This window comes from Strongylocentrotus purpuratus, unplaced genomic scaffold, assembly GCF_000002235.5.
Source record: "Strongylocentrotus purpuratus isolate Spur 01 unplaced genomic scaffold, Spur_5.0 spur5_scaffold_9, whole genome shotgun sequence".
Lineage (NCBI taxonomy): Eukaryota > Metazoa > Echinodermata > Echinoidea > Camarodonta > Strongylocentrotidae > Strongylocentrotus > Strongylocentrotus purpuratus.
In genome coordinates this window covers 9,888,038-9,903,548 of record NW_022145615.1, presented here as the reverse complement: position 1 = coordinate 9,903,548, position 15,511 = coordinate 9,888,038, and the positions used below count along the sequence as shown (strand labels likewise).

The 15,511-nt window shown below is 38.6% G+C and overlaps 1 protein-coding gene across 1 annotated transcript; it reads right to left on the bottom strand.

Annotated features, from left to right (window-relative positions):
• Positions 1-504: 504 nt before the first annotated feature.
• LOC576549 (neuronal acetylcholine receptor subunit alpha-10) lies at positions 505-13,996 on the bottom strand. The gene is made up of 8 exons (XM_030976950.1): positions 13,287-13,996; positions 11,388-11,536; positions 9,745-9,789; positions 9,017-9,126; positions 8,340-8,681; positions 7,211-7,404; positions 2,556-2,743; positions 505-2,063 (listed from the first exon to the last, which is right to left on the bottom strand). The coding sequence occupies exons 1-8, from the start codon at positions 13,333-13,335 to the stop codon at positions 1,707-1,709; spliced, it is 1,434 nt and encodes a 477-aa protein (XP_030832810.1). The 5' UTR covers positions 13,336-13,996; the 3' UTR covers positions 505-1,706.
• Between the last annotated feature and the right edge of the window lie 1,515 nt (positions 13,997-15,511).

Below are 15,511 nucleotides of genomic sequence, written 5' to 3'. Positions count from 1 at the left end.
GATGTATAGTGCTTAGGAATAAAATATCTAGTGCTTGGTCTAGATGCTGGGTGGAAGCGCTCCCTTGAAGTCTTCCAGTGAAGTAGCATTCCACGCAGTTACTGTCCGAGGGAAAAATGAGTTCTGGTAGAGCTGGGTGCGGGATGGGATAGCCAGCAACTTCTTTGAGTGATACTGTCGTGTGTTGCTGGCAATCATGGGTGCTGTGTAATGGTGTGCATTGATGGCTACTGTGTTGTTTTGGATCTTGTACATGAGGTGGAGGCTTGCAGCATTTCTTCTCCTCTCCAGGCTCTCCCATTTCAGATGTTGAATCATGAATTAATATTAATATTAACTCTGACTTACTTTAACATTGCAATATAGATAGGTCTACTATACTATATCATCCCTGGATTTGGTGTAGAATTTAACGAAGATGAGCACTTAACCCTAGAATACCATGATTCCTGACATTGTTCGACGAATGTTAGGAGACAAATATTTCATAAAATACATTAATGGATTTGTCATACATTTTATTAAATACATTCATGTATTTGCCATACACTTTATTAAATACAATCATGGATTTCAATACATTTAAAATAAGCGTGATAAGTTGCACTGCCCTCTGTTTACTATATTTACATTAGATTTCTAGGAACAACAGCGTGGTTCAATCAGACATCCAAACACTCTGGGGCTTGATAACAATAAATAATAAAAATAAGAATGAAGGCACATTTCGTAAAATACCTTTTAAAAATCTTTGACTATACTTGTACTTCAGTCGATAAAACTTATGTTGAATGATAATATTGATTAATACAATGATAACAAACATAAAAGTACATTTTACGTAGCGCATTTCATAAAAGAAAATCTTTTTTTTGCATTACATAAAATCTTGTAAGTTCATAAAGATGTATAATATTATATTAAAAGATACTTTTTAACATGTTGAACAATTGACATGGTCGTGTAGTTTTGCATGTTTCATATTATTGTACTCTGTTTCTTCTGTTATTGTAATGCGGGTGGGAAGCATATTCCCACATGGTGGCCGACAAAAAAAAAATCTATCTAAATATCTAGTTGATTTTTTCCTCATGACTTGCCCTAGAACTTATGGCAAAAATTCTCAAAAGTTCCGAGAATTGTGATAAACATTTAAAATGATTATGAGACGTTAAGATCAGTAATATTTTTCAGTAAAAATAATACTTCGTTCGTGAAGTGATACAAATAATTAAAAAAAGGATACATATTATCATATTATTAGACTTTTTTTTGCAACAATATAAAACCATTTTCCTCAAAATCTATGTCCATCAAAAACATCATATTACCATGAAAGAAAGAGTAATGTTTGTAAACTTTTTTTTTGTATTATTTGATTACTTTAACTTGAAGTTGAAAAGGAAATCGAACATGATGACGCATTTCTAAATCATAAAGAATGATTATTATGTAAAATTATGGAAACTCAATAGACACAGATGAATTAATCTTTAAGCAGATAAGGAGAATGTAGTAACACGATGAGAGTAAACCTTTTTCTCTTTGGCCTATTATTTAAAAAACAAATTTTTCATCGGAATTTTTCTTGAAATCCTTACGAAACCTTTACATTTTGCAATCTCTATTCTTTAAATGAAGAGATAGATAGAGAGAGAGAGTGAGAGAGAGAGATGGACAGAGAGAGAGAGAGAGATGTGTGAACATTATTCCTTAACCTGAAGCAAAACACCGCACGTAGCCACGGCGGTGCTGAGTCCGAACAACCACATGAAGAAGCGATCGAACACGAACGCGATCCGCATCCATTCTCCCTTGATCTCTTCATCGACGATGCCATCTTCAGAATGCTCGACGACTAGGCGCAGACAGGAAGCGATCTGGGACATGATGAAGCGGATACGACCACGGCGATCAAGCTGAACGCACGTGCCCGACTGCGATGTCGGCAGGTTCGCGACATCGAGTTCGAGGGGCATCTCGTTGCTATGAAGACCGGCTTCAACCACCTCAGTGGATGAGCCACTGCTTCCTGAAGCATTCTCGAAGTTGATTTTGGGGATCTAAAAGGAAATTCATAAGAGTGTTACATCAAAGAGGGGTTGTATGACGAATATTATCCTGATAAGTGATGAAAATGTTACGATTATATGAAAATTAGTCCTGTCCATAAATAATTTCAGCCTGTAGGACCAATATCTTTAGGACAAATATCCACAAGACTATACCCTCAGGTGAAGATACTCTATTACGTAGGCAGTTGCTTTGGAATAGTTTCACAGGCGATATGATCTTGGGAAATTTTCCTCGGGATGATTGTCCGATGGAGCAGATGGGACCACATTATTTTAAAACTGCTAACACAGCATTCCATACTGTATATAATTCTACAATTGTAAATGCAGTAGGTCTTTTCGGTAGTGTGAACAGCGAACACATGATTCCACTCTTCAAATAGTATACCATAATTATACTGTGGACATATTACCCTACTGAAACGGTATTCAATCCACAATTTCCTTTTAATCTTGTAATATCTAGAACATAACCATTACCCTATCTTTCACATCCGGATTATGACAGTCACCCATGCATATGAACTTGGCCAGGTAATCGAGTGTGAATCGTCGGAACCAAGAGGGCGCCCTACCCACGTACGTCCCGCGGTGGTGTATGTAGAGAACGATTGCTGTGAGGACAGTTGAAGCGGACACGAGGACCATAGTGGTGATGTAATACTGGGCTGATAAGGAAACAACGAACAAAAAAATTCCGTCGTTTGAAGAAAAGATATATACACCATGATTTCGAAATATATACATGCAATTTAGCTTTGGAAACAAAGACAATCGAAAATTGAACCCAATAGCCTGAATATTCACTGTAACTTGCTTTTGCTTCGGTTAGAGTTTGTGTTGTTGTCAACAGCAGGTCATCGATCGTTTTAAGAAACCGTCAAAAGGCAGGGCAGGGTTGGCATATTTCCGGACGCCGGGAAATAAGCGGTTTTTACCGGTATTTACCGCTTTTTACCGGTATTTACCACTTTTTACCGGGAAATACCGGAATTTCGGGAAATATATTTTTCCACTCACTTGTTCATAGGGATTGTCCAATTTTGAACAATGGTGGTCAGTATGGTTGCTCTTGTGTGTACTATTTGTGTGTGTGTGTGTGTGTGCGTGTGTTTGTGTTTGTTCGTGTGTTTGTCTATGTCTGTAATTATGTAATGCTGGGAAAAAAATACAGGAAAAAGATACCAAATATACACCTAATCTATGATGTTCTTCATTAAAGGGAACCAAACCCTTCATACTAAGTTACTTGTATTGTTAAGTTTAAGATATTTGAATAAAATCAGTGAAAAATTGAACAAAATCGGGCAAGGAATAAGGAAGTTAAAGCTTTTTAAAATGACTAGTCACTAGAGGGCGATATTCAATTTGATGACATTTTGTGGACAACTCTCCATGCCTTTTGTACGTCAAATTTCACAATTCTTTCGTTTTTTCCTATTTATTTGTGTTCTTGGTCGGATATCATAACATGTGAAGTAGAATATCATTTTGCATTCTATTATCTCAATCACAAGAAAGGAGGAAAAACATGAAATTTGATGTACAAAAGGCATGGAGAGTTGTTCACAAATGATATCATCAAATTGAATATCGCCCTCTAGTGACTAGTCATTTCAAAAACCTTTAACTTCCTTATTCCTTGCCCGATTTTGTTCAAATTTTCACTGATTTTATTCAAATATCTTAAACTTTACAATAAAAGTAACTTGTATGAAGGTTTTGGTTCCCAGTTACTAATTACCATGTTCATGAATACCTATTAATTAGCATATGAACAAAATGCCATTTGTTTGGGTGTGTGTACATGTATGCAGTGAGGATTTTATAAATCTGTTTGTGTGTTCCTACTATGAGTTTTGTGCTGCTAAGTATTTCAGAACAATATTTTCAGTAATGAGGCTAAAAACAAGTAAAATTATTAATAAATAGAGAATTAAAATCATATTTCCCGTTTTTTACATATTTACCGGATGCGCATCTTATTTACCGGACGGTATTTACCGGTATTTACCGCCGGTAATTACCGCCACCGGTATTTACCGCCCAACCCTGTCAAAAGGACAAGTTTACCCACATCACATTAGGAATTTTTTAGATTTGCACGTCGACATAGTTTACTGCTATGCGTGTGACGTCCTCTTAAGGAAATGGCAGTGCCTTAAAAGGACATCACAGTGCCTTAAAATGACGTAACACGTACCAGTCCACTATGTCGACTTGAAAATCTAAAAGTCCCTATTGAAACAAGAGGTGAATTTAATACACGCATTTCTGTGGGTTGTCGAGGAACTTCCTTGAACCGCTGCCCAGACTGCCGTTACTTGTTGATTTGTACGCCAAAGTGGGCTCCTAGAAGCATACCATGCCATAAATAGATAGTCCGGAGGATCCCTCTGGTGAAACGCTTCCTGACGTAGTTCTTTCTATACTGCCGATTGCAAACGATGCGTCATGAGCGACGTAGGATTGCGTCAGTGAGCCGCCTGGTATTTGATGCGTCATGGCAGAGAGGCACCGTACAAAATGTAAATGCCAACTGAATACTAATAGTCAAAGGGCTGTGTTCAATTACTGGCGCATATACTAATGCCCGTTGCAAACAAAGCGATATGTGGCTGACGTAAGATTGCGTCAGCGACTGGTGTGATATTTGGTGCGCATTGTGATCGCAATCGCAATGAAGTCGTACATTAATGCGAATTGTGGCCGCCAAATACACAGTGCAAACTTTGAATAGAATTACTAGTGTATGCACCACTCACTTTAAGAGGGTTCTAGGACACCTACATTGTACCCCTGGACATCCACCCCCTGGATAACACCCCAGTTAACTACCCTCTAGGACAACTGCCCCCTAGGACAACTACCCCCTAGGGAAACCATCCTGTAGGACGACTTCCCCCTGGACAACTACCGCCCGGAATACTACTCCCAGACAACTACCACTAGGACAACTATTCCGGACAACTACCACCAGACAACTACCCCAGACAACTACTCCTACGACAACCATCCTCTAGGACAACTATCCTAGGGGGTAGTCATCCTAGAGGGTGGTTTCCCTAGGGGGTAGTTGATTTGGGGTGGTTATCCGGGGGTCGATGTCCAGGGGGTAGGTATCCGGAAACGCTTTTAGAGGCGTGATTATAAAACGCAGGTATTAACGCAATTAAAATTCAGGTATGACAAAATGCTCCTGTCACACTTATCCTGGACCCAACACTGAACCTGACCCAAACTTGATCCTAAACCTTGAAATCATTAAATCCAAAAGCATAACTCTGCATATTATTGACGAAACACTGCCTAGATCAATTCTAGCCGGAGTAAAGTTGAATTCTTGATATCAAGAATTACCATTGTTTTACAACAACAAAATATTTCTTGATATCAAGAATTCAATTTTTTATATCAAGAAATAGGAATAAATGTGAAAGGTAAAGGCCAGTATTGGAAATAAATGAAATGGAAGCTCTTATTTCATGTGAAAGAATATGTTTTGAATATTACATGACGATAAAATTTTGACGGGAAACCGCCTACTAATTGATATATTTGGTAAATTAGTATATCTCTTGCCTGTTGAGAGATACAAATGCACGTGTCGCGCACGTGTGTATAGTCCCATATATATCTTTTTGTGTACAGTGCTTCTAACTTAATGAAGACTTGACCGAATTTCTTATAATTTTGATGGTTCCAGAACCTTGCAGTACATCTATGCTAGATGATCAACCTTTTCTGATCGATTTCACAACGTTTCTTTCACTATGCAATTGCATGACCATAACTGGGGTGGTATTCTGAAAATTGTTGTAAGTTTTGTGTTATATTTTGTTGTATCTCCCAGAGATAACACAGCGCTAATATTGTTGTAAGTTGGTATTCTGAACATTGTTTTATCCCTGTGTTATCTCTGTAAGGACCGCCTCTATCTTATCTTTGACCACTGTTGACACGCCCATTTGTATGGACCCTACCAATCAAAATCAGTTTTATATAAGCATGATAAGTAGGTCAACCGATAGGAATACTTTATGCCATATCTGAAGATGCGCCTATAGCGCATACTAATCTTGAGCGTAATTAGTTATTTGAGCACTTATTACGCGCGTCATCATTATGCGCTGTTGAATGTGGATCATGAAGACAAATCACGCTTTCACTATATTGGTTAAGATGAGAGCATTAAAATCATCATATCCTAGCATGTAATATCTTAGAAAGTTCTCATCTGTGATGTTTCCGGTCAACACACAATCTTCTTCTAACTCGTCTATTGGCACGAAGTTGGTTCTGGGCAAAAAATATTGCCGCCATTATATCACCATGAAAGATACAACAACCCCCTACCTATTGTAAATATTGTTGTAAATACCATGCAAGATAAGATAAGATAAAAGATACAACAACTTTCAGAATACCAATTATCTCGACATATTATCTCCCGTGCGCATATGCAAATGAGGATTAAATGCCACTTTATTAATAATACGCACAATTACAAGCGCACCAAAGTTTGAGCGCAGGCGCGGCCAATAAGATGAGAGAAAAGATACAACAAAAGATAACACAAAAGTTACAACAATGTTCAGAATACCAACTTTATCTTATCTTCAAAGATACAACAATATTAGAGATAACACAGGGTTCAGAATACCGCCCTTTAGCTTTAAAGGTAAAGACCAGTAATGGTCATGCGATTGCATTTTGAAAGAAACGTTGTGGAATCGATCAGAAAAGGTCGATCATCTAGCATCTAGCATCTGCAAGGTTCTGGAATCATCAAAATGATAAGAAATTTGGCTCATTCTTCGTAAAGTTACAAGCACTATACACAGAAAGATGTATATGGGACTACCTATCTCTCTCACCAAACCATGAGAGAAATAAATTTACCAAATATATGAATTAGTAGGCGGTTTCCCGGCAAATTTTTTATCATCATGTATTAGTCAAAACATATGCTTTCACATGATTGGTAATGAGAGCTTCCATTTCATTTTTTGAAATTGGGGCGTTTCCGATACTGGTCTTTACCTTTAATACAGCTTGCATAAATACGCAGCAATACGCAAGCCAAATACGCAAATGTGTGACTGAGGCATTACGAGCCTGAAGACTGAACTCACCAATGAGGGGCACCACTTCAGAAGTTGGCGGCATCGTCTCCGCGGCCAGGAGGAGGAAGACGGTGAGAGACAGGAGGATGGTGATGCAGAGGGTGAACTTCTCCCCGGTGTCAGCTGGCAGGTAGAAGGTGAGGAGAGTCAGGGCAGACACCAATATACAAGGCACCAGCATGTTGATGACGTAGAACAACGGCCTGGAAAAATGGAAGAAGAATAGGTCCTGCGATAAATTGGTGCATAGTGATGTACGTAACAAAGGCATTATTTATCCACAAATATATGCCTACAAAATTAACATAAATATTGTATATTTCTATAGTGCTGATGTACACCAATCTTAAAGCTGAGTAATAATAATAATAATGAAATAGATAATAATAAAAACATCTGAACTGTGATAAGCATTTTTTTCTTACTATCTTGTCAGCAGGGCTCAAATTAATTTTTTGTCCACGGGGGCTCTTCCAAAAAAAAAAGAGCCCCCGTGAGCCTTCTCACATCTTTGGTGATCTTCTTAATACTGATTTACTGGTCGAGTTACAATATTTGCTGGTCTTTTAGAATAACCAGATTTCAGAGGATTCACACTTTTCACAACGAAAAACTTCTCCATGTCCTTGCGCGATCGTCTCCAGCTCCAGCAGATATTGGGCGTCAGCGGCGTTACACCGGCGCAGTATAGCCACTGCTGACGGCCGCACTAGCTGCACTACGAGCTTCCGTTGTTTGTATCGGTAATACTCATAGCGATGGGAGAGAAAGTGCCATTTCAGTTCCATTTCATTGGTTTTAGGTTTGAAAATTGATACTCAATATTGTGTTAAAGTTATATCAGAAACGATAATCTTTATTCCACGGGGGCGATTTTTAATTTTGCAATCGCCCCCGTGAGCAACCTGACGGGGGCGATTATGGAGCTCACGGGGGCGAATCTCCCACCGCCCCCGTGTATTTTGAGCGCTGCTTGTCAGATAATTTTGGAATAGAACACAACTTACAGAAATGGGTTAACCCCTTTAGCTGGTACTTTTTTTTCATAAGATTTAGAATTTATTAGATTTCGTCCCCCTCCCCCTTCTAGAGAATCTAGATCCTCCATTGATAAACGAAAAAGATGTCCTTCCATTACCTTCTCCTGATAATGAGCACGAAATCGAGAACGGAGTACGGGTACTTGCAGCAGCCATACTGGGGCAGGGTCCGGATCACGGGGAAATCTTCCAATTTCCATTCGCCGTTGACGAGAAAACTGGCAGTGTCTCCCGAGGCCGAGCGGTTCAGGAGATTCAGGTGCTCCGTGGTGTAGGCCCAGGATCCGAACTGCAGGGTGCATTCCTGCTTGTCGAAGGGGAAGTAGTTGATGTTGATCTTGCAGGAGCTGCGGAAGATAGCCGGAGCGAACCAGGTGACGATGCCATCGTTGGAAACGGCGGCGTTGGTCTTCATGGCTCCCTTGAAAGAGCTGTCGGCGCTGTGATGATATAAATACGAATACACTTAAGTTTTGGTTGATCAATTGATAAATTATTTAACGTTTATGTTAACAAAGCGTAGCTTGTATCAACGTTTCAGGAGGCCTATCCGATATTTTGCATTATCCGAGAAGGCCTTGCAGTAAAGTAATTTTGTTGACCTACTCGAAACAGAAGGCACGTTCACAAATGCCGTGGTAAACCGAAGTATAATTATGTGAACAAGCTTTTACTGGGGCTGCTAGCGTGGCCAGCTGTAATAATAATAATACGTTGTTCTATGACAGGAATATTGTTCTCAATAAGTATTGCACAATTAAAAAAAAAACATTACTTGTTGTAGAGAATGATGTCGGGTTTCCAGATATTGGAAGAAGGGACGGTGATCTTGGTAATACCGCCGTAATCATCGGGGTTCCATTTTAGATTGGCATCGCTCCAGCCCTAATGATACAGAACGGTGGAGGTTGTGAGAAAAGCAGAGAAAACGCGAGATGAGCGGAGAGGTGTGGGATGAAACAAAGCAAAAGATAATGTGTTTTTTAATTTTTATAAATCTTTTAAATAAAGCAATATTTATAACGTTGAAGTGTGGGGTAAAATGTGCTGTTAGAGCTGAGTAAAGTTCATGTAGCCTATGTGAAACTCTAAGCCCAGAGCAAAATAATATGACTTTCAAATTGTAGATTATAAATATCAAAATGTTTATATATGTTAAATATGAAAATGTAAATCTAAATATCACATGAACATGTATGCTTGAAAAGAGGATATAGAAATCAATAAAACAATCACCAAAAGAATCCAAAAAGGATAACGCACAGGAAAACGAAGATGATGACATTTTTAGGAAACCCTAAAGATACCGATAGTCTCGAAAGAGGAAATATAAACATCGAGAGAAAAAGAAAGAGAGAGAGACAGACAGAGACAGAGAAAGAGAGGGATGGGGTGGTACGAAGCCACACACACACACACACACACACGCACGAAAAAGAAAACATCAGCAAATGTCATTTATTTTTAGAGAACAGCCGATGTGACAATAAACACATTTCTTACCTGTCTTAGCCACACATTAGTAGTAAGAATTTGATTCCGTTCATCCTGACACATAAAGGGGAAATACAAAATGAAAAATAAAAATGAAATTGTACGTTACCCATTCCAATTTAAGCTGAGGTATTGGCATGTCAGTTATTGCTCACAAATAAATCATAAATCACACAATTATTTTTTTTTATGATGATGATGATGAACAGCATTTGTACGGCGCCATATATCTGTTTCAAAAAACATTCAAAAGCGCGAGCTCCTCCAATAAAATTAGCATTTAAATGTCTGAAGGAAGATGTGAGTTTTGAGCGAAGATTTGAAGTGGTCCAGGTTGTCAATTTCGCGAATAGATGATGGGAGGGAATTCCACAGGCTAGGAGCAATATAGGAAAATGCCCGGTTTCCATACCCTTTGAGATGAGTAATGGGCACCTGGAGAGTAAGGCCAGATGAGCGAAGGCATGGAACCTATGTCTAAAATTGAGTTGCCAGCATGACCCGAATACAGAGACGAAATGTTAAGTGGTCGTCACCATTTCAGCAAGATTAGATAAGGCCCCCTAATATGGTTTAATGCACAATGATGTTAACTTAGAAATATGAATGACCAATACAACATGTGGGTCTTCGAAATGTTTGCCAACAAAGGGGTAGTTGGGTACGTAGGGCCTTCCACCTCGTAATTTAGAGGGGTACACACTATCAAACACATTCCGCTATTTACACATGTTTTTAAAGAGCTGGAAAAGCCACATGGTTTTGCATGTCAACATTCTAGACGATGAAAGAGTAAATGACGATGTTGCGGTCTTGTTTCGTACATTAATCTTCTTTCATTGATAACCAAAAATTAACACAGGGCAATTTCAATAGCCGTGTGCGGCACCTAGTGAATTCTGTGAAAATGACAGTGACATATGATAATTCGTACATGCTTTCTATATAAAATGAACTTGAACTTGATGTGCTATGCACTGTATAATTGAAATAACCTTTAAAGAGAAGGTTGAGTTCTTGGAAGAGGTGACAAATAATTTGTGAGCGTTATCATTTTTATTACTATATCAATGCAGAAGTTTGAAGTCGGTGAGATGTATATTATCGGTCGGCCGACAACTTTTTTTTCTCTAGGAACTGTGACTTTTTATCCGCTGTGACGACTTCAAGAGTGACTACAATTACATGTATTTTCTCGAAGTTTCACTTTCCTATAAGACCCACTGAAAAAGGTTTAGCAACGCCCCTGGACGTCACACGTAGCAGTCCACTATATCGTCTTGCAATTCTAAAAGTCCCTATTATGCAAGTGTGGGAGAACGTCAGAGAAGAAAAAGTTCTAAATATGGTATGTAACAGCATTACAGCATAATAACGGGACGAAATTTTTCGACACATGTTCGCGTAGTCCCATATATATATCCCATATATCCCATAAACTATACCGAGACGGGGCTGATTTTCTTATCATTTTGATGATTGCAGAACCTTGCAGTACACACCAATAATTATATGCTAGATAATCAACCTTTTTTGATCGACTCCGCCACTGTGTTTTTTCAAAATGCAATCGCATGATCAGAACTCAACTTTATCTTTTAGTTGAATTCTAAATATTATTACTCCCTCGGTGGAAAGTATTCCGGTTTTACCATGTCGATGATCTGCCTGATGGCCATTCCGTAGAGAACGTCGATACTCTGTGAGGCTTTCTCGACAGGTCGGATGTCTTTAGAGTAGTTAGCAAACAGGTTCGTGAACAGGCGTAAAGTATCCGTAGTTTGAGTCTGTCCCGATGCTCCTATTTGTAAACAAGTGAATAAGTCATGGGTAAACAAGTAAACATACAAGCACGTGCTTACCTTCAAGGAAATTTTGAAAATTGGATGGATAATTCTTTAAAATGTTGATAGTTGGATTCCCATTTGGATATATAATAAACACTACAAAATTTAGACTGTAAACCACTCCTTCTTTTGAGTAATTGAATAATCAACATTTTACCGGTGCTCCCGGTAAATGTCAAATATTTCAAATCGCGCCTACGGTAGCTACGACCATGGAAATCTCAGAATATGCAGTTCTGATATATAATTTCCAAACGGGAATAGCAAATCGGTCGATTGTAGTCAAGAAACATTGTTTTAAAGCTATAGTAATATCAGTCTAGAGAGGGAGCTATACAACATAACGAGATTATTACCTAAAATCACTTTAGACTCGATTTCAACCACGACAACAATCATTGAATATTGTAAAATCGCAAATGCTTCCAATATGTTCATTGAAACCAAATGACCCCACACCAATTTTTGTTATTACCTTTAAAAAATGGAGTATTAGATTTGGCCCATGTAAAGCTATTAGGCGTATACCGCATATGAACAGTTTCGCAAGGAAGGCTGATGCCTCTTGCTTAAATAGCAAGCACACTGTTTTTACCCAAAAAGAAGAAAACAAGAAGGCTTTATTTAGCATCAGAATACATTCTAGAAGCCTAATTGAGGATATTCGAGCTACTTGTTAACTCGTTGCTCGCAATCAACCTGTTTCGATGTTTTGAGAGAAAAAGAAGTGATAAGATGTAATATATTCGGCCACGTCCCTGCCGAATATCAAGCTATTCGGGTTTCATGCAGCCCGAATCCGTAGTGCTCCTAAATTTCGCAAGCTGCAACGAGAACCCTCCAAAACAGGGAAATCTTCAATAAATATCTTTAAAACGGTTTCTTATAATCATTGCATTAGACAACAAGAGGAATCATATCGGAGTTGAACAAACCGAGGAGGGGGGGGGGGGGGGGGGGGGGGGGGGGGGCGGCAGTATCTTTACTCCCTCTCCCGTCTCGTACACCTAAGATTTCTTGATGGAAGCTAGACATTTGATTTGTTTTTAAACTTGACCGCTGACCAAATTTCGTATATATACAAAGTAATTAGTGTTTGATAGGCGGGCTCAATGAAATAACCACAATACTTTTGTGCTCATTTCAGAAGCAAATAATGAATTACTAATCTACAGGCAAAGACACATCATCAAAATATCCGGAATTTCACGTCACGTCAAACCCTTTTATGTGTGTCCCTTTTACCACTTTTATGGTTAGGGGCGGCGCAAAAATATTTTGTATGGGTTTCCAAATCTCTTGTTTTACTGACTTACCTATAGTCGCCCTTTTAAATTAACACTTCCATAAAAAAAAAGAATTAAAGCGTAAAAGTTACCTCCTCCTCGGCAATCGTTATTTCTATGCGGACTGTACTGAAAATAATTTCTTTTCGCAAATGAGCGTTTTATTCATGTTATTTACTAATGCGGCTTAGGTTGTCCCCGAAAGACCACACCCGAGTAAAGTTAACAATTAATCGACTGTAGAAGGAACTCTCTATATAATTCCCGTTAATGAAAAAGAAACCTCACAATATTTTCTTGTGCTGTTATTATTATTTGGTATGATAACACCTGTGTTTAAAAAAACGTTTCTACGTAGTATTACTTCTGTAAACAAAATATCGCCTAACGATAATGTAATATTAATGATTAGACTTACCAGCTCCGATGACAATAAACGAAACCGCAAAAAATACCACACTCTTCATCTTGGAAAACGATAATATCTCTCCGACTAAACACAAGAATTCGTAATAAAAAGCACAAATCTGAGTAGTTTATTAGCAAATTAGAAGTATATTCTCACTGTCAGCACCGCAAATGTCTCCGCAGACGGACGATCTACGCAAAGCCCTAAATTGTTCAGTATCCTTAGCCCGCCAAAAATACGAGGGCGATGATTTTGCTGCGATTGTGCATAGGCAGGCATGGCCATTACAGGTCGTTCAATTAGCGAGAATTTTTGTCATCGATTGTTACGTAATGCTTCATATTCGCGACCTTTTAAAGGTTCTATGTCCCATTTGCAGCCAACATCGAATTCTGTAGAACTTTGCAGGACTTATGAATATGTCACGGTAATTAGTTTAACATCTTGAAAGTCAATTAAATTATTAATGAATGCTTTCAAAATTATTGTATTCCCAACAATTTAATGCGTCGATATATTTTACATAATGGATTTTGATGAAATCAAACAATATTTTGTATACTGTGTTTATAGTCATACGCTTTCGTGTTGCTTTACGTAAAATAATATATTTATTTTGGGGGGTTAATTTGGCGTCAAACTCACTTTTTACAACCTTTCCCGATGGTGTAAGACAGCATACTCTGCCTTTAATATAAAAAAACCCACACCAATATGTAACTGGTTTATATATGTATATCGTGCATTATTGATGGCCATGTAAAGGATATAACTACCAAGAGAGCATTAATAAGCTCTGAACTAATTTAAACAAGGTGCAATTAAAATGACTAATCAATGGCGTTCAGCTGGCGTTGCTGACACATGTACATGTATATGCTGTCATAGATGCCATGGTTTTTAACACTTATTGATCCCCGTTAAAAGCTTCTCGACTCGTGCTAATGAAGCTGGAAAGTGTGCCAGTACTTTCCTCATAAGTTCGAGTGTCAGTAATCATATCCGAATTTAAATCAACCCTTTTTAAAGAAAATCTGGATTATTATGATCGAGGCTTTTAGAAGCGCGAGCAAGCTCAGTGTTTAAATCAATGCAATCAATAGGGTGTAACTCGTTAACAATCTGTTACGATGGCGGCAGTGACGGGACTTTCCGGTACACACCAAAAGTCCATTTGAACGAGAGGGTAGAGACCACTCCCAAAAAGAGAAATCCTATTTTTTCAAAGCATCAAAATGCATTCTGTTTTCATGGACTTAAAAAAGGATCAGGCTTTTAAAAAGTATTGATGTCGGCTTAGCATCAGGAGGAGTAGCTTCTGTCCAACCCTAAGTGGGTCGTTGCTCACTCTCTGTCTCTTTACTTTCCCTTCTGCCTATTTACCAGGATCCAGGATAGCTGGGGGCGTGCATATTTTCAGACCCCATTTACATTTGAAGAAAAAAAAATCAGATATTTAACCCAATGGGGGGGGGGGGATGTGCGGCAATGTCATGTACAACATGAACAACCTATTTGATTGGGATCTGTGTGTGCCCGGATTAGTCCGGGGGGGGGGGGGCACTCACATATTAAGATATACCGTGATGTGCCGTTCTAATGGGTCGCTTTTCCACAAAAACCTAAACATGGGTCCTATTTTTAACAAAATATCACTAAACATGGGTCCGTTTTTCCAAAATTTTCGGGTGTTGTCATCACACCCTAAAATTGTGAAAAATGGGCCTTTATTTCGAGAAAAATTCCTCAAATGGGCCTTCAAACTAGGTAGGAGTTTCGAGACTTGAGCGGCACAACCTCGTCCAAACCAAATCTGAGTACGCACCTCCCCTCCCCCCCCCCCGGGGGGGGGGGGATTAGTACGAGTTTCATTCCAACTTCCTTGTAAAATATTCCAGAGCGATGTGCTTTGGCGCAAACAGAAGTTGCCGATAGCCTTGAGTTCCTTTAGGTCGTTCTTGCTAAAAAATATCGGAAACCATGGACGGAAAATAGCTAGCACATGTATCATTTGATACAAGTGGGCAATATTAAGACATATTCAGCAAATGTCATCATATTTAGTTTTTCCTTCAAGGAGAATTAATTAGGACTAGAAAAGTAGCTTCACCTAAATTTTGCTATTTACATTGAGTATGATACGACTTATTTTGGGTCATCTTTATGAAAAGCTGACAAAACTGGTCGATCGTGCTAAACAAATACATTTTCTTGTTTCATCATTAATATGGTGG